This window comes from Melopsittacus undulatus, chromosome 3 (genome assembly GCF_012275295.1).
Source record: "Melopsittacus undulatus isolate bMelUnd1 chromosome 3, bMelUnd1.mat.Z, whole genome shotgun sequence".
In the NCBI taxonomy this organism is placed as follows: Eukaryota; Metazoa; Chordata; class Aves; order Psittaciformes; family Psittaculidae; genus Melopsittacus; species Melopsittacus undulatus.
In genome coordinates, this window is record NC_047529.1 from 107,243,773 (window position 1) to 107,264,193 (window position 20,421).

The 20,421-nt window shown below is 36.6% G+C and overlaps 1 protein-coding gene across 2 annotated transcripts in view; it reads right to left on the reverse strand.

The window, feature by feature from the left end:
- Positions 1–585: 585 nt before the first annotated feature.
- The window catches only part of LIN9 (lin-9 DREAM MuvB core complex component), a 35,995-nt gene continuing 16,159 nt past the window's right edge, over positions 586–20,421 (reverse strand). For both annotated transcript variants that reach the window (XM_005151862.4, XM_031051650.2), the window contains exons 5-14: positions 18,416–18,541; positions 13,602–13,759; positions 12,365–12,498; positions 11,282–11,401; positions 11,006–11,107; positions 6,227–6,307; positions 4,026–4,151; positions 3,489–3,671; positions 3,282–3,379; positions 586–2,014 (exon numbers count right to left, since the gene is read on the reverse strand). In XM_005151862.4, the coding sequence (XP_005151919.1) occupies positions 1,909–2,014; positions 3,282–3,379; positions 3,489–3,671; positions 4,026–4,151; positions 6,227–6,307; positions 11,006–11,107; positions 11,282–11,401; positions 12,365–12,498; positions 13,602–13,759; positions 18,416–18,541 (1,234 nt within the window). In that variant the 3' untranslated portion in view covers positions 586–1,908. The remainder of the gene's footprint in view (positions 2,015–3,281; positions 3,380–3,488; positions 3,672–4,025; positions 4,152–6,226; positions 6,308–11,005; positions 11,108–11,281; positions 11,402–12,364; positions 12,499–13,601; positions 13,760–18,415; positions 18,542–20,421) is intronic.

Here is a 20,421-nt window from a genome sequence, read left to right on the forward strand (position 1 = left end):
ATTAAGGTCCTTTCCAACCCTGACCATTCTATGGTACTGCCCTGCAGTGATTAAAACCACCCCCACACCACCATAGAACATGGATTCATTTAAGAATCCACATGTAAAACCTGTCATACCTACAGGATCAGGGTTACAATTAGAGTGTGGTGGTCATTACAATGTATTCTGTATCCAGTTAAGAAATAAGCTTGTCATGAAAAGCATCACTCCCCAGACTGGCAGGATACTAAACCTGTGTGCCTGAAGTTAGGCCCTGGCACCTTTCTCTCTGTGCACATAAAAAGGATGGTGGGAAGTGACCTGCCTGCCTTCTTTACCAGACGGTAGCACCACAGAATGATGGGTAACATGACAACAAAAGCAATTTCAGGGAGCACCAGTGTTCTATTGTGTTACGAGAGGTAAATTTCCACAGGTAACTTGGCAAAATTCGTGTTTAGTGTTATTCTGCAATATCCCTTGCAAAGTTCCTAAATACCTTTAAACACAGCTACTCACCTTGTCCTTATAACATTTCATTCTCAGCAATTAAAGTTAACTTCTCTTAAAAAAAATGACCTGAGACTGTCTGCAAAAAAGTTTGCATTTTTGTGAAATATATCAACTCTCATAAGTCAATTTATTCAGAGTTACAAATTTCATTGAGAATAAAAGATTTATGCATTTCTCTTAATTAACAGAACAAGTTTAGCTAAATAGAAACTCTGCACTAAAGTTTTGCAGTGGCACAATACCAACACAGAATACAGAAGCATCTTTAAACTATACAAAATTTTAAAATTGAAAATAATCCTGTTTACATATTCTTTATACATTAACATATAAAAGACCTCATTTAATGAGGCATCTAAAAGAATCAAAAAACCATCTCTACAGCCATCTCTGAAAATCTGTATCTGGAAACAATTCATTACACAGAAGCTTTACAAGACTATTTAAACAAACCAATACACACTTTTTACAAGATTAACATTCCAAAAGGTACTCTGTAGGCAGGTTGTCACTTTTTCTTTTTGCAGTTTACTTCGCTGGTTATCTTCCATTATAAAAGTCTTTGTATCTGGTGGGGGTTGGTGGATAACCAGTCATCCCATTTAAAAATTGTGCAAAACAAACAAAAATTTGGAAAAACGGTACGCTTAACCAGTCATTTATAGAAAATAACAGCTAAAGCACTTACTTTGCCCCCTGTGAAGGGTAAAAAGCCATCACCAATCTCTTCCTGGAGAGTTATCTGTTACATTTTTTACATTCCTTCATCAGACTCCTATAAGTTACGATAAATTAAAAGTTCCAACAAGTCACTGACTGATCGATAGACCTGCCGAGCATCCTCAAGTTTACAGCTTCTCTTTGCTGTCTGTTCCGTATCCTGTTGCTGCTTCTTTAGATGGGGAACACAGCCTGCGTTGTACCCACATTACCCAAAGGCTGAAATGGCACCTCTCATACTTACACAGAAGCTTGTAGCTTTACCTAACAAAGACCTGCCATGTGGCTACTAATGTGAGCCATTTCCTCTTCATCACTTCTAACATACCGGGAGAGTCAACAGCAAGAGGTGTGCAGAATTCATCTGAACTTTTAAAAACTTAAATTCAATTTAATTTGAATTTAAGTTCACATTATAAGAAAGTATGTCTTCAAGTTTATTATAATAAATGCAATTACTAAGAGATTACCAGTTAGCAAAACTACTGTATGTGAATAACAAACGGATAAATCTAATGTAATGCTGGCCAGTAATGCTGGTTTTCTTAAGAAGCAGATAGAATATATTTTAAAGGGTCCTTTGTGAGAGGTTTTTTGTTTCCCTTATCTTCTGGCAGTTAGGATATTTGGTGAAGCCTATATAAAGGAAGAGGATTTTCCAGAACTACTTGCTGTACACTTGAAGGAAAATGTTCAGTCTCTGTTGGTGTTATTAGCTGCAAAAGCATATAGATTTCCCATCTGGCTCAGACCACTCTGAATATGTGCAACATGGATCTCAACGTTATTCTGAAAACAACTACAGGAAGAAAAGAAGAAGAAGGAGGAAAAGAAAGTGTTAAACCCCATATTTAAGAGTTGTATCTGAATATTTTCACAGTGAAAGTCAAGGTATGAACACACCCAATATAAAAACTCAGGTGAATTAGAGTAGTACACACTAATGCAACTTCATAGAGATATATGCAAATATAGCGTTCATACAAACGGCCACATGAAATCAGCCGAGTTACTGATTTGGGTACTTAAAAGTTGATTTTAACATGGCCAGAGTTGATTAAATAAAACTATTATGAAGAGATGCTAAAACACCCAAAATAAGTACAATGAAATGGAAACATCATCACCCTCACAGTGTAGCTCAACCTTTAGCTGAATCCTTTCCAATGTGCAATTTGCAGTGTTGATTATAGAGAAGCTTTGTTTTTTTTTTACTACTGAAAAATGCTAGAAAACAGCATTTCTCAGGAATTATTCTTAAACCAAAAGGCCATCCTACTATCTTTTGCAAACAAAACCAAAACTAGTAATTCATATGTGCAGCCTCCCATTATTATGTAGCAATATGAGTATGGAGAGTATAAGGAAATACTTAGCATTTAGATATAATATTCCAAATTGTGTAATTTAGAAGCATTATAATTATACATATAAAATCCTGGTCACTCCTGCTGGAGGCTGCAGTGTGCTCCAGACAAGTATCACCACATTCTTGCTATTTTTACAGTGCTTTCTCAGGCACCTGCTTGTGACAACTGTTGAAAAATGGCCCATCTAGAGTAGATGGGCCTTTGATCTGGCACAGTATGGCTGTTCTTCTGTTTCTTGGTTTAGAATATTGCTAATGGAAGCTGGTCAGAAGGTGTACTTGTCTCACATGCCAGCTTTTGGTATTTACAGATAAGAGGTTGAGTAACAATGCAAAAGGAATACTGAAATTGTACTGTTCTGTGGTTTAAAGAACTTACTAGTGGGATTTCAAAGTCTGAAAGTGTTCCAAAATAACTTACTAGTTGTCATAAGTGGCTGAATAGCAAGAAAGTCTAGTTGTTGCTGCATCAATTCTGCCCTTTTTATTTTCTACTCAGGTTACTTCACTGATAGGTTCGAACAGATAACTGCTAATTTTACACTCCCTTTAAGAAACCCTTTATTAAATGGGACAATTCCTATAAGCTACCAGATTAAAGATCTTAATTATAATCAATGTTCACCTCTAAAATACAGTAAGAATGGCTTGCTGGCATAAAATGTGTAATTAAGTATTAAATATTAAAAAGTAATACCTGATATTTGAGTAGTCTATTGAATTCTTAATGTCATTTAATGAATCTGTTAGTGATTTAAATTCAAAGGAATTCAGATCACCTCCTTCTGCTAGACACTGCAGGAGAAGAAAACAGAAAGTGTTCTCAGAGTTCCGCACAAAGAAGCTGTCAGAGCTTTAATACTATGTAATTTATGGGAAAAACTATTTTTTGCAAACATTTTACCTTAATTTGCAGTAATATTGCTGTAAGTCTAGAGATAAGATCAGTTAAGTTTTCACTCTCAACACAAAGCTGTCCTGTTGTTGAGGAATTTGCTTGCCTGACGATCTCCTGAGCTTCCTCTTCACACCTACGCCTCAGATCTGTTGGCTGGTCAGGAGGCTGGAGGCCTTGGTCAGGAGCAAGCTGCACAGATACAGCAAAGAAAAATTAAGAGTAAAGATCTCCTTTGCATTTGATGTATGTGTGAAATGACAAATGATTTAAGAGAGGGTACAGGTGAATAGTACACAGTATTTTCTTCTTCATTCATTTGTAAGTATGCATTTCAAAACTGGCCACTAGCATCAGCAAAAGTGCATTCTGGTAAAACAGAGACAAAGGCAGAGACAGAGAGAATGAAGGAATCCAATACAGCTACTGCTAGTTTAATTTCAAAGTGACACTTATCTACACTTTATTCCCAGGAAATTCTGACTTTTTTTGGTACTTAGGTTAAGCAAACTCAACAAATACATGCAGATTCCAGAAAAATCTTACCTCATAACAATACTGTTGAACTTTATGCAAAACTTTATTTAAGTCTTTGTTCAGTTGTTCTAGATCTAGAACTATAGTTGCGTATCTCCTCTGAAACTCAATGCCTATTGGCATAGAATAGGATTTCTGTGGAAAAAACAAAACCTATTGAAGTTAATGCAATACTGTATACTTATATCTTTTGATATAGGAGTATATTTCTATTTGTTTATCCAAATGGCTATCAGAAAGGTGTTTACTGTATTATGTACATGGAAACTTGTTTATAGCCTGTAATCAAGACTAGTACAGAGATGTCAAGACACTTTATTATTAATAAGCTCTCACTTCAAAAAAATGAAGTGGAAAATGTGCAGTTGTATGCATTAATAGTTCCTCTGAAGGCATCCACTGCCTCGTGTACATTTACTTTTACTGCCTGATAATAACGGACTACATTCAGTTCTGCTTTTGGTCAGTTCCATTTATTTCTATATTGGACCAGTCATTAAAAAATGCCTCCACAAAAAGACTGTTCTAAACCAAACAGCGCTGTTATGCTAACAATTATCACATCAAAATTGTATGAATTATTATCAAAGTCTGACAATGAAACTGTACCTGAATGAACTCAAAGGATACTATTTTATTCATGTTCACGTATGGTATTGATGTTCAAGTGGATGGGTGCCAGAAAAAGATTCTTGTTCAAAGGAAATACATTTTAAAGGAGAAACAAGAGATTTAAAGGAGATAGTGGCACAAACGTAGATGGGATTTCCAAGGGACAAAGAGGATTAGAAGACAGGCTAAGAATATGGCCCAATAGGAAGGTATCACATCCTCTATTTTTATCAGGACAGCCTTGAATAGCAATGGAGGTTGCTTTATGATTGCTGGTTTACAAAGGAAACAGTGGAAGGGAAGAATTTAAAAAATATCTCAAAGTCCTTATGGAGGTTACAACTGAGCTTAAATAGATCTGATTTGATATTTATTTCTAGATCCCCTTCTTCCCTGTTGCTTTTTTTGTTCTTTCCATTTTTTGGAATATCAAGGAAAACAACAATAGTTAATTTGTGGCTTAGTAGCTGAGTGACACAATATCCGGATTCTTGGCAGAGGAAGGCTGTTGTCATTCCTTTGAATTTCCTTACCTATGCAAAAGTACTAGTATCCCAATAAAAAAAAAAAGGTTTTAATTTCTTTTATGAAAAGTTGGTAATTTTTCAGGTAGAGTTATAGGTTACAATGGTATGTTTTAGTCTTGGTTCTTTTTTGTATCTATTATTAATATGCAAAATTAAAAGACAAAACATTTTAAGCACAAGAAAAAATAATATAGCACCTGAAGTGATAACAAGATTTTAAAGAGCAGCATCACAGCACAAAAGAAGAAAATTATAGAGACCTAGGGATGGGGTGGTAGGAAGCAGAATAAAAAGGCACACGTGCACATGATCACTGAAGGGACAAAGAGGGAAATCTTACCACAATAAATCAAATCCTTCAACATTCAAGTATTTTACATGAAAAAAAAAAATAATCAGCTTTTTGGTTTCAAGACATAAAAAGGCCTCCTCTTCCTTCCCACAAACCTTCAGCCTTCAGTCTGCACGTTTTAGAGACAGCTGTCTGAATGGATGCTAGCAGAAGGTTGAGACTGATAGCTTTCCACTTTCAAGTTGATTGATAGCCATGGGTGGTAGGAGAGGCATTCTTACCATTTTGATTTACTGACTGATGATTAGATAAAGCCTAGCAAGAAAAAACTATTCTGCTGCTGCTAATTATACTCTAGCTGCTCTGCTATTGTCATTTTAAATGCCTGTGAAGGGCACTCAGAGCTTTATATTGAAAAATTTCTGAACTGAGATATTGTTTTGGCCAGAAAGCTAAATAAATATCTACTATCCACAAAATAAAATTATGATGAATGTCTTGCCATATAAACTTGTACCTGAGACTCTCAAAGTGCATAGTATTGCCTTTCTATAGGAGATAACTGATATGTTGACATTACTGATGTTGACATTCATCAGTTTCCAAAGCATAATGCTGTCAAAGGACAGCCATATTTGAAAAAACTGACCTCTGGCTTTTTCACATTATAGAAAGCAGTAAAAAACAGATTTTACCTAGATTCTAGTTTTAATTATATCTATTTGCATTCACTGTTAAAGCATATCCTGCTTTAAGAACTGAAAAGAGAACATTCTCACCAGCTTTTCTGCTTCTGTATTCATCTCTCTCAATTGCTTGATGTGTTCCTTCTTGATCATAAGGATTTTTGATAGCCTGGTCTAAAACAAAGGAACTATTTTTAGAATTAATAGGTCCTTAAGCAGTTTAGAAATGCCACAGAAATTCAATATAATAAGATGTGTGTTTCATCATTTTATATTATATTTCTCAGTTGCTCATCAAGTGAAGATGCAGAAATAAAAATTAATGAAAATTAAATGATGGATTTTCCAGAGATTTTTAAAGCATTTTCAAGTGTCCTAGATTGGAGAATGCTAAAATCCATCAGCTGAAATTCCCTATGGGAAGACTAATATAATTTATGGCCAGCTAGAGGCCGAAGAATCAAGACTTCTTTTGCAGCCTGAAGGAAAGTGAAGGCTATTATCATCAAGTACTACAATTAATATCACTCACCTCACCATACCTTGTTTCACACAGTTCTCAGCCTATTCTCAGCTGTGCCCTTGACGGAGCACCAGCCCTTTGTGTACACTCTGGCAGTTAAATCTGGTATAGAGATTGGATCTATTTTATAGTGAACAACTCTGGGCTTTCCCTTTCCCTCTTTCATAATGGGAATACCCTGTTTCTCCTGCCTTTGGGACCTCGCAGGTTGAAGTGGAAATCACAGGAGGTGCTCTCAACACACACATCACTCCTAAAACTATTCATACTCTCTAGGGCCTCAAGAGAAATCCTAGCTCCACTACAACCAGTAACAGTTTTATTACTGATGTTACAGAGCCAAGATTTCAGGTTTTATAAATTTCACAGGGGATAACTGCATCCTAGCAGTGGAACATGTGACTGGGAAAAATAATGATTCCTAGTTCAACATACATTTGCTTGTATATAATCCCCTCCCTTCGTTGACTTTCAAGTTCAGTCCTAATGCAGCCAGGATTCCTGCCCTCACAAATCCTAACAGGAAATTATTCCAGGACCTCTTTCAGCTAATTATGAATATTCTTGGAATTTCCATGTTAAACACATTCTTGTTCACTTCACAGTCGTTTGTTCTGCCAAAGCTGTTTTTCAGCTAAATATAGGCTCTCCCTCCTTGTATTTATCCCTGTTTATTCAGAGGCAGTAAAAGCATCTCTTCTGCACTGTTCTTTCACCAGACTAATCACAACCCAAGTCTTTCCAGTCTCCTCTCCCATAAAAGGCTCTTGATCTCCTAAATTTGTGTATCTTTCTGAACCTTTATTGCATTCACTGCCATCTTTCCAGTATTCCAAATGACAAGACCTGTAAACTAAGCCTGTAAAACCGCATCAGTACTTCCTTCTACCACAAATACTTTGCCAGATGCATCTTATGAACGGACAGCAAGCCATGGTCAGACACACAGAGGTGATACCTGTTAGGCTGTCTATCACTCTTCCAGTCCTATCTGCTCATTTCTGTCCTTATGCTGTCTCCCACTGCCTGTGCTGAGTCAGCACTTCAATTTTTACAGCTACATGAAAAACCCCCAAAAGTTACTCATCAAGCTCTGCTGTTGTCACCATCCAGCAGCTGCCTAACACATCCAAGTCCTCCTCCTCCATGAAGCTGGTGAATCCCCATCTTAATGCAGATTGTATTATTTGTTCCCAAACTTGCAAGATATTTGGTGCCTAACTTCTATTTTGATGTCCAGACATATTCCAGGATGCAGGCCCCTAGTTCATGAGTTTGGATTTTATAGTACAGTCATCGTATTCCCAGATATACTCAATATAATCACTCAAGATCAATCAATATGATCAATATAATCTGATTCTTTCCACAAGAAACTCTGACCTTCCACTGTGTCTACCAACTTTCTCTTATTGGCACATTTTATTAACCAGATTTACATTTTCATTTGCCAGTACCATCAGTGAATAGTTTAGCTCAGTTTTATCTGCCTTGACAAATCCTTGGCTAACAGCTCTATTTTCAGCACAAGTCATCCTGTTTATGTTATAATTTGTAGTTCCCATTAAACTGGAAATGAGTTTTCAGTAAGATGCTTTTCTACATTAAAAGAGATGAAGGAACAACCCAACCAGTACGCTCAGACTCACACTTTAGATTGCATTTTTTTTAGTCAAGAGTGCATTTATAAGAACACAAGCATTTCAAAGTAGTGTGCATTAAGACACCAATTCCCTTTTCTGCATTAACACGCTCCCTCTACTGGACACGCAGCAACCTTGCAGACAAGCTGGTCTGTCCTAGATGGGTTCCTTCCCAAAGAGGAGGGGTGGGAAGCTGCAGCAGAGCACTTGGAAAAGCATCCTCCAAATTTAATACTGACTGAATGTAAGAATGTAAGAATGTAATCTATCGATTTTGACCTACATTATAGCCTATGAAATATTTAAGGCTACATTACACATTGCATGTAAGCATGAAAGGCTTTTTGGTTTTAATTTATTACTTATTTATTGCTGGGTTTATTCTCAACATCATAATGTCAATTTTTGAGCCATTCTTCTTGTAATATGTGATTGTCCATAGTAAAAACCAGAAAGCATAGCAATCTCTGATACCAAAAAGTACACACATAGAAATTAATATGAAGATTTAGACCCATGGAATCACAGAATGGCTTGGGTTTGGAAAGGATCTTAAATTCACGAAGTTCCAACCTCCTGTCATGGGCAGGGACACCTTGCACTAAACCATGTCACCCAAGACTCCATCCAGCCTGGCTATGAGCACTACCAGGGATGGAGTATTTACAATTTCTTCGGACAACCCATTCCAGTGCCTCACCACTCTCACAGTAATAAACTTCTTCAGAAAAACCAAGACTCAGTGGTGTAGAGCTATGATTAAAATAGTTGTTACAAGTCCCAGTGTTTGCTTACAACTGCAAGTTTTAAGTAAAGAGAATAACCCTAACATTTATTTGTCAGTGTCTCCACAGGGGTTTGGCTACACTTCCTTTTGTTCCAAGTTAATATCAAAACTCATAAAAAGAGAACTAAGGGCTGGGTTGAAACCTCATTCAAAATGTACCGCATTTTTTCCCTGTTTTGCCAAAAATAAAGTTTTCCTATTAAACTGTTCATTCATGGCATCATAAAAAATTGCCTGGCAAGAGTGCTCAGAAAGTGTCTTTGAATCAAACATTTCCTCATCATTTACTTCCTGAATCAGCATTAAATCAGAATGCGGGCTTTGACCTTTTTACTGTACCAGTGTATATGAAAAGCTAGAACATCTTTAATAATCACCTTTAATGTAAAAGTACATCTGGACTGGTGGATGCAATGCAATCAGTAATCAGTATTCAACAGTCTCGTGTATTCCACAACACCAAATTTCAGTACCATCCTTAAACTTCTAATAAAAAACATTGAAGATGCTTAAGATGCTTGAAAATAATGCACTGTCCTTCAATAAATGCTTTTGGGGTATTTTTAAGCTTTGTAATTCTTCATCAAAAACCTGCATAAAGTAGTAAGTTGCTCACATCAATAAAAGCCAAAACTCTGTGGCTTGATTTTGTTCAAAATCTTTCAAAAATCTTCAAGCAATAACACATATTAATGGGGTATCTTTGTAAAATGCCACCATTTGTAATGCAAGCAAGAGACCTGCACTTTTAAAACTTGGATTTCATTATAATGAGTAATAATATACCACCAAATGTGACTGAGAAATCACATGTTTTCAAGTTTAAAGTACAGAAACAATATCATAAACAGATCAACTTAACACACTAAATAGTTGCAAAGCTCAATACACCTTAATTACCCAGTTTCATCAGTCATTCTCAGTGACTGAAGGAGGATAGCTGCAGACACAGTTGAGCAGTACAGACAGTACCTTTTGGACCTTTCCCAAAATTAGCTTCATACAGTACGTTTTGTCTAAAAGACTGAAGAGAGCATTCTATCAAATAAAGTTAATTATGTTGAATGGCTGAAATACCAGCTTCATGTGAGCTACAGACACAACTTGATTCTTTTGACTGATTACATACACTTTAAAATTTGAGAAGTGTCTAGCAATGTTATTTCTTAGTTATTCATATTCTGAACTCTGATCATTCCCATCTCCTTTAGCAGGTTTAAAACAGCTTTAACTGGTAAAGAATCACAGATCTTAAGGTAGGGCAACATAAGCAACTACATTCTTCCATCGTGCTGATGGAACTTATCTTGCTTTGATGAGTTTTGATACTCAGTGAATCTCATCTTCCTAACATTACTTGTCTGTGCCCTTCAGAACTCATGTACAAAAATCACTGAGGAATTAGTCCATAATGATGAAGACAAGAACATAGTTTTCTTATCTGTAACATGTATGTTTATTTTCAGGGAAAGAGCACTGCTTTTTGTCTCCAAAATGAGGGTAAACATTACATAATATAAAATACGATACTATACAATATACAATAGCACAGATGGCCAAATGTTCTTTGCAGAATGCTACTATATTTTAAATAAGCAAAATCTTAACACAGTCCTAAGCCTGCAGGTAGAAATACCATCTTTTACCAGACCAAATGGTAGAAGTGGGAAAAATAAGGCACTTTTGGAGATAGAAGCCCCTCCTGTGGTCAAAAGAGCAGCATATTACAAAGCTTATGAGCAACTGAGAAAATTAAGAAGGGGTGAGGGGGAATAAAACCAAGTATTATTAGCATCTTCTCAAAAGGCAATTTGGATATCATCATCTCTCTCATAAATCAACAGACGCTCAAAAGAGTTGGCAGAATAAACACAAAAGAACAATACACAACAAAATTAAGAGTTGTGGTTAATGCTTACCACTTGAATAAGGAATTCCACTGGAAAGCCTCCTAGCGTTTCAGTATCTGTGCCTGAAATTTTGTTTTTCCATGAAGACTGTCCTAATAAAGGATCACTGTCCTACACAAAACAAAGAACATTTAATTAATAGCTTATTTTTAGAAGGATTTGCTCAATTTTTTATCTTGCTGAATAACCTCAGAAACTTCATCTCAACACCTGTTGAAGGTAACAGCTTCAGCATGTATCAGGAAATGCTTCAATTATTAATATTACATGCGAAAAGTAACTTACTGTAATTGGAGACTGGAGTGAAGGTGTATATTGCAATCGGGGAGGGGTCATAAAGAACCTTGAAGGCCTTTGTTTCTGTCCAAAGGCAGCAATTGGCATGGTTTCATGAGGCTCGTTACTCTAAGACAGAAAAAGGAAGGATGTACTTCAGCTATCATGAATTTTACACATCTTTTGGAATATGTAATGTATTTCTGGAATCAGAACTAGCCAAGCCCATCCATGACCCAAAACAGAAATGTCAGAAGATTAACATTATGCTTTGGGCTAGCAGGAGCTTTAAAATTGTATTCCATTGCTGGAGTTTTCAAAATGTTATGGCATCATACCAAATAATTCTAATCCAAAAATTATATTGGCAAGTTGCAGACAAGTCATGGAGGAATCATGGAGCTCAGCAGAGGCTCCAAACTCAGATCATGACAGAGACTAGACTAATTATGGGCTCTTAGCAGATTCAAGATTATACAAGATACAAAAGAACAAAAGGTTGTCTGAAAACCTTGCAGTCTAGGTCAGACTGTCTGGCAGGAACAATTCCTGGAGCTCATAAACTGGTAGGAACACCTATGACCTATAATTCCAAATTGTCTGACCAGAGCAACAGCCCCACAGGTGGGTGTTGCTCATTACCATAATAAGTTTCAAAATGAGGTTAAGTCAACTCATAATACTTGTTTGCAACTACCACAGGCCTTCCCAGACTGTGGTAGATCACAAAGGGACAGGTTTTCTTGTACCCGGTCAGGATTCCCTAGCAGAATTTTCTTTGGGATCTTACACTACTTGTTATATTTCTTAATATTAAACTCAGGCTATTATAATAACCTACAATAGTAGGTCTAATAAATTATTCCAGTTTGAGCCCTTTTGTTTTTATCATAGGGGGTTATCCTGTTCTATAAAACCATAAACAGAAGCTCATTCCCCTGGAATTTCCCATGCATATTATGTCTGTTTCTACTTTATAAAAATACCACCTAGATATAATATTTTGAATTTTCTTCTTTTTGATTAAAGCATAACATTATAGATTTTTATATTGTATTTCATACTATTTTAAAATGTGCCATTAATACTTACGAGAACTTCATAATCTGGGATTGTGTGTGTTCCAAGACCTGCCCTGTCAAAAGTCACTCTGTAGGTAGCATTAAGGGTGTCTACAGCGTCTATTTGTCCAGTGAATAATCCATCATGGACACCTCGCAAACGTGCTTTAGATAAAAGAACAACAAACCAAACATTATAATGTTCTGATACCACTGAGAAAAAGACTTAATACATCTCTTTTGGAAGCAACCCTTTATAGATATATTAAAAGGCCACAGATTAAATGAGAAAAAACATAAGCCCAGAAAAAAAGAATTGTATGCAATAGAAATATTACTCAAATGTTTGTCAAATTTATTTTTCCAAGTCAAGCATTGCCCAGATTTAATCCTTAGCACTACACTTGCAGCTACATAAACTGCTATTTAATACCCAATACCTTCTGACAGACAAATTTTGCAGGCAAAACTCAATTTTCAATTTCCAGTTGATTTTGCATACCATTTCTCTTTGAGCACTTTCACTGACGATTGCATATTGAGCAAAAGACAAAGAGGAACACAGCTCAAGGATACAGCTCTAGGAGAGCAAGAAGAGGCAGTGTTGTGCATGCCTGCTCTTCAGCAAGAATTAAGGCAGTGCTGCTGAAGAATGAAAAAAGCAATGAGCAGTAATGGCTTGAGTAGGAGATACCATGCTTAAGTGAAAAGCATCAGGATCACAAGCAGATAGGATGGTAAAATTCATGTTTTTATAAGATTAGGCAAAACTTGTGGAATGAGAACTTGTTGAATGTTTTAAACAATGTTCCTTCTTCAGCTGTGTTTTTTTCAGTGAGGCAATGCCATGTTCAATATACAAGCCCAATTGTATATATAGTATCCGTTGTATATCTGCTTCAAAACTGACATCTTTGTGGAAAAATAAAAGCTTAAGCTGTAAATTAGGTTAGATTTTAACCTCTCAGACACCACTCAGTTCTTTGCATTTAAGCACAGCTCTCGCCATGACTGGATAGATCTACTTGAAAAAAACAAATCTACAATTTGAACCACAACAATAACAAACCATCCATGCTAACTTAGTACCTCAAAACTGTATCACTGCTTTAAAAATAGGAACTATCCTCACATGCACCTTCTCAATGAGTTAGCAATAAACCCATGCAAATTGTGATGTGTTAACTATGTGCACTAAGTACATTATGGTTTACTAAAAGCTTTGCAAAACACTTAAGGTGGTGTTTCACTTGTTTTGAAGCAACTACCTGTGACTTTTGTTCCTATTACAAGTGGTAATGGGATTTCTTCTGGAAGATCTTTGAACTGTGAAATGTCTGCAACTTTCCGCTGCTGTAGAAGTCTTATTTTCTGTCGTTTCTGTTTTAATGCTGATCTCTCTTCTTCAAAGAATGCAGAGGAACACCTATAATACAATGCAGTAAAACTATACTTACATTCAGCACGGAAAGCATACATATGTGAAGACACATCAAATAAAAAGGCATTATTTACAAATCAGGGAGGGGAAAATGAAAATGCTTGGGGTGAAGTGTTCAAGAGAAAGGAATTAATTGAATGGATTTAGGCAGTCTTATTCCCCAGAATTAATCACTTCTAAAATAACAGTTTATTTAAAAATAATACTCCAAAATGCCAGCTGTTGCATTCTGGAATATATAGTACACAGTATCAGAAGAATATGGCTTTTTAGAACTTTTTCTACTTATAGGGATACACCTGGTGTCACAACAAGGCTACAGCAGGTCCCGCATTCAGTCTACTCTGAGTACCTGTTCAATGCATGTGAGGACTTACTGTGAGGTCCCTGGCTGCCATAACTTCCTGATACACAGTAGATCCCTTTCACGTGTGCTCATTATCTCAATTAAACTGATTATTAAAGAGCACCAGACTCAGAACATAAAAGGGCACTTCTCTGTCTCATCTTCTTACATCTGTACAGAGTACAGCTCAGCCACAAAATCTCTATTACACAGATGAATTGTTCTGAGATTGATAGTAGTAAATGTACAAACTTGTCTGAACTTGGGCTATTGTACAAAATCAGACAGTCTCTAGAAGTCTCCTCCATCATTTTGGGTGTGTGTGTCTTAAATGTAATCTAAGAGATGGAAGACTTACTCCCAAAGCTGTTACTTGGTTTTATTAATTTTCACTTTTAACCTACTGAAAGGGCATGCTGCACGAAGGAGATACTGAAAGCATAAAGACATTAAGGACTCAATCCTATCTCTCATTCCTTATTAAAAAAAAATATTTATGATTGTGTCAATAAAAGAAGTCATTTAGGAGTGCAGATGCTATTGCAGACCTGCTTAATCGCAGCAGCAGTTCTTTATCAAACAATTTGCTCCTTTGTTAATTGCTTTACTGCAGTCAAATCCAATGTAAACATTTGCCATGGAACTCACAGAGTTATATATTGGTTACTGATCCTATTTTATGGGGTTATGTTAGAAGACATTGACAGCTCCTTTACTAGCTTCCCCTTCAACACTGCTAATTGTTTTCTGTTTTAAATCCCTTCAAGATTACTTATCACTCAGTACTGAGCAGTCAGCTCCTATTTCCAAGTCTGCTTCCACTCCTCTCATTATATGCCAAAATAAACATTCTTATGTTTTCTTCTGTATGCACCTCAAAGCAACTTCACTATTCTCCAAAATGTCTCTTCCTTGCAATGTGTATGGGCAGTAATAAGTACTAAACTGCCAGGACACTGACACTGCTTTCCTTCCAACTGACCAGCAGTCTCATGCTCATTTGCCTATGTGCATACATCATTTGCTTTTTATCTTATACATGGCTCCTAAGATATATGGACAATTAACACAATGAGATCTTAGTCCTAAGTAAGACATTAAAAATAAGAAAAAAGCATGAACAGGAACAAACTGCAGCTGTGATGTACTTCTGTCACATATGTGCACTAATACAATGCACTGAAGGTTCCTTTACTAGGCTTTCCAGTCTCTCACCATAAAAGTCATCACTAGTCTTTGTACAGTCTAGAAAGTGCGTGGTAGCAACTGTAGGTGCACATCCCACTCACCAGTTTACCAATGAAGAGCACAATGTATTCACCTGCAGTTGTGCATTGCCTAATGATCCTCAATTACGAAAATATCTGGAAAGGGATATCACGAAGAGTGACGGTGGTTGGGAGACTTATGCAAAGCTTATTTGGATAGTCTTATTTAAAGATACCATTTGCTTCATATTTACTGCTGAAAGGAGCGAATGTGAAATAATACTCATCATGGGCTGGGAATATGAAGAGCAAAATGCAGGTCAGGGCTTTCCAGTTCTATTGACTGGAGTAACCAACTACTACAAGATAAAAAAAAAGGCGCGGAAGGGGGAAAAAGCCCCAAAGCAATACAGACTTTAATATTAGTGCTTCTAATCACATCCAGGTTCTTGTATCAGGAACATCTGTTATCACCTGATGTCCTTTGACCCATGCTCTTAGAAATACAAATTCAAATGCTGATATACTAATCACTGACCTTGGAAGCTCCCTACAATAGCAACTACTGTTTAACTGCTAGCTCAGACATTCTTAAAAAGCCTCTGTTCACAATGCTGTAGGTCATGGATGGAGAAAGTACTTGCTATGTATTTCTTGGCTTCTATTAAAGGAAATCTCCAACCCCACATCCCCCATATGCATTTAATAAAGGTTATCCCATTTTCTTGCCATTCCTATGAAAAAAAAAGATTAAAATTATGGTACAGATGACATTGCAACCTCTTTCTTTTCGGTTTCTACCTCAGTAATGAGAACTTGAACAAAGGAGTCATCACCATCACATAGTGGCAGGACAAGCACATCTGAACTTAATTTCATATCCATTGCTATTTCACAACCCCAATGAAGTTTATACAGAGTACACAAGACTAACTATTACCTCTTCCTTTTCTTGAAGCATATCTTTCCCCTCAGTCTAGCGGAATCTTACAAGCTTTGCAGGCTCCCATGAAGAATACTGTTGTGCCAATCAACCCCACTGTTGATGGTGTGATAGGACATTTAGTGTAGCAGCAGACATAAGAAAATATTACAATATATTTAAAACAAATTAAAAGAAAAGAAAGAGACGATGACCATGTGCACAGCTCTCACACAGACACTACCATCCTCCGCCATCAACACTGTGGATGCAAAATGTCTTAGTTTTAACTCCTTCATGGGAACATAGCAGTATTGACATGATATTTAGTTTACTGGCATAGGACGAGGACAGAGAGAAGAAATTTCTAACAGAATAATAATGTATAAAACCAACTTTGCTCTAGAGGCAGATGAAAATTACCTTGAAAAAAGTTCCAAATTATTCAAATGATTTGGAATAATTTAAAATCTGTCAGAACTGTTATGGTCAAAGACCACTATGGGCATACTGAAAAAGACTGTCAATATTTGATGATTAAAGAAATGAAATGCAAACAGGAATGCTTATTTTATGTTGATAAAAAGCAAGAACACAAAGTTTTGGTTAACAAACAAAACGAGACAATATCCAGTCAAATATTTGTACTTCAGAATTCAGATAAAATAGACTTCTGCCTATTTAGACCTGTGGTTCCTTAGGCATGAATCAGTCTTCTTAAAGAGTAACTTCATAAAAACCCCCAAATCAAGCTCACTCCCAAAAAAGAAAGAAAGCAGTTTTATCTTTGGTCCAACAGACTGCTGAATGAGGCAAGCTGATCTTTCATACTGGTACCTACTTTTGGCAAAAGTCAAATGAATAAGTGATGCTATAACCTCCAGATACACCATTTCCCTCTCAGTGGGAGCATGATGATAAAAGGAATGAAAAAGTATCTCAGTTAAGCTCAAATGATATGAATGCTTTCCCAAAAGGACCTGTTTTAAAGCTGGCTCTCCTACTTTCCCTTCACTGGCAATTTTTAAGTTTTGCAAAATTGTTTATAAGTACAGGAGATGAAATAGATTCCATCAGTCAAAGTATAATCTGACACAGTACAGCGATTCATGAAATAGATTCAGTGCTTTACTGTTTGAATTTTCATAAACAAACCAGTCTTTTATTTCTGCAACACTACTTACATATTTGTCTCCTAATCTTACACAACGATAGGATGGTTGAGCTTGGGAGAGACCCTGGAGGTCCCCTGCTCCAACCCTGTCCAGCAGAGACACATGCAGGAGGCTGCCCAGGACACGTCCAGACATCCTTCAAATATCTCTAAGGATGGAGATCCTATCATCTCCTCTCTGGGCAACTTGTGCCAGTGCTCAGTCACCCTTAAGTAAAAAGAAGTATCTTCTTCTGTAAAGACTAAACCTCATGCGTTTCAGCTCTTGCCCATTGCCTTGTCCTATCTCCAGACAATGCTGAAAAAAAACCTGGCCTCATCTTCTCTATGTCTTACCTTCAGGTATCTCTATTCAGAGATGAGATCCTCCCTAAGACCTTTCCTCTTTAGGTTAAATTGTATTAGGCTAAGGTTCTGTAAAAAGGCTGAACTGAAATCAGTAGGTTTAAGAATGGATAATTCTAAATTAGAGAAAAAACTATGACCTGCATTAAATTCTGGCTTCATTCCGTACAATGTAAATATTTCATGGGTGACTATCTCCTCTCTCCATTTTGGCAGCCAAGCCAGGAGAAGTTGATGATCTATAAAATGGTATTAAAAATGATAAAATAGATGAAAATGTGCACTTGTTTTCCCCATGGAGAGCTAATTATAGCCAGGAAAAAGGAAAATCTTGAAAAATTGGCCTGTCTTCTATGTCAGGAAGCACTGCAGCCTAGAAGATACAACAATAATTTCAACATATCCTAGCTTGGACACTTAGTTATCCCGAGTGGTAAGAGAACACTTTGAGTACAGGCTAATGAGAACTACATGGACTGGACACATGCATATATGGAACAGGGTATGTGGGAGAGTGGGGTGTGTGCTCAGAGAACTATTATTTTGCCTTACTGCCTGTATGCAGAAGTATTTTAAAAGGAACAATTCCAATGACATGAAATCTACATGTAGTTATTAGCTGAAAAGAAAGAAAGGAAGAAATTACCTCCGTGGTTTTCCCATTAATCGTCTGATTTTCCCCCATTCTACTCTTGTCAGTTTTCTGGTTTTCAAATTCGGAAAAGATTCTTTCAGGCAGACACAGAAGTCATTATCACCTTCAAATAGAGGTCTGTTGAAACATAATTGTCCTCTGTTAACTACATTTAATAAACTTTTGTCATGAGATTCCAAAACCCATCTATTATAAGAAATACATTGAAAACAAAGTATAAATTAGTTGTTTAAACAAGACACTCCAAAGGACAAATTTAACCTGAAATAAATTCAGCTGAAAACAAAGACAAAGTTTCCAGGAGTATTATTCTACTTGAGCCTTATTATCAGTCATGTTTAAACATGTTCCTCTCTTGTTACTATGGGGAAACATGTATTCTTCCTGTTTGGAATGTATAGAAAGGCACCAAATGAAACTTCAGCAAAAGGCAGTGCAGTGCCATGAGGATACTGCAACACACTGAAGGAAACCATAAAGCTATGGTGAGCTGCTGAGAACAGAGGAAGAGACATACTGGGATATATGACACTCTTGTGATTTTTCAGTGATACTGAGAAAGACAGTACCTTTTTCATAAATTCATTCAATTATAACCGAGATTCTCAACAGAGGGTTCCAAAATACAGGAAATTAATCCAAGTTGGCATTCTCCACAGCTAAACATTGTGGGACTTTTATTGTATCATACCATGACTACATGATGAAGCAGAGGATCAATATTATAGAAGGGACAGCTCAGATAACCTACCTACACAACTTATGAATTTCTCTTTGATGCTATGATCTGTGTGTATCCATCTGTTTTATGACTGCTTTTTACTTTGTAGTATCACATCCTTCTTGGGCTGAAGAGACAAGGGAGCAGCAATGGCTGTACCCATCTAATAGCAGGTTAATCATTAAAGGCTATGTGCAACTGAAATAGATCTTACCCAGTGAGAACAAAAGAATAACTGCATCCTAGATAAAGCTACTTTTCTCCACTCTCTGCAGGGTGCTGGAGTTTAGAGGGGAATATCCTCAAGCACAGATCAAAGAGGATCTTGGAAGCCACACTGCTTTCAAGTGAGTGTGTAGGTTGGCTATAGAGAGGAAAGGTGCATGGAGATACCGAGACCCAGGCAAGAATGGAAGAGAATTGTTTCTCTCTGCAGTAGGAGGATCTGCAGCTGTGGCTTGAAGTAAAAAGGAAACCATGAAGAATGATCACCAAGGCTCAGGAAACAGACAGGGGGGTGTATAAAAGAGTTTTACTGTTGCTAACATAAGATACCTATGTAAATAACAACTGATTTGGGAAAGAGAATCTGTATTTGATTGTTTTTACTATCACCTGTCCCTAAGCAGGGAAAATGTAAATCCATAGCATCCACAAGACTGCAAGCTCTGGGAAATGGTATAAACAAGCCACAGCTGCATCTTGTTCTGAGGGCCTACAATCACTGTAGTGGTAAGTAGCTCTTTAGAAGTTAACAGGATTGTCCTCTGCAGCAGCACATAAAGAATCCAGCTGAAACAGCTTCAATAATCTAATAACCACGAATGATAGCCATAGAGATTAAAACATTTTAAAAACTGAACAGCAGGCATAGCATTTAAATTGAGGATTTCAATTTTGGATGAGACAATTTCATTAAAATATTCTGAGACTTGTACAGCAAGCCATATTTTTTCAGTTGACAGCTCTATGCTTTAAACTTTTTCTTGTTAAGTCTACATCATATATCACTCAGAACAACATACAAAGTTTTTCTTCCAAAGCTATGTAGTTTCTCAATAAACTATATTATAATATCTTAACACGATTATACCTTACTTAGCATTAGGCATGCATGGGTAAATTTCAGAGAGGTTTTCACAATTACTTGCTAAACTCAAATTCTAATCTACTGACAGATTTAAGTTCCACTGACAATTATTGGAGAATAAATAACTGTCTCAAAGTTCTTGGATTGTTGTAAAAATCATAATTATACGTGTCACATATTGAAATA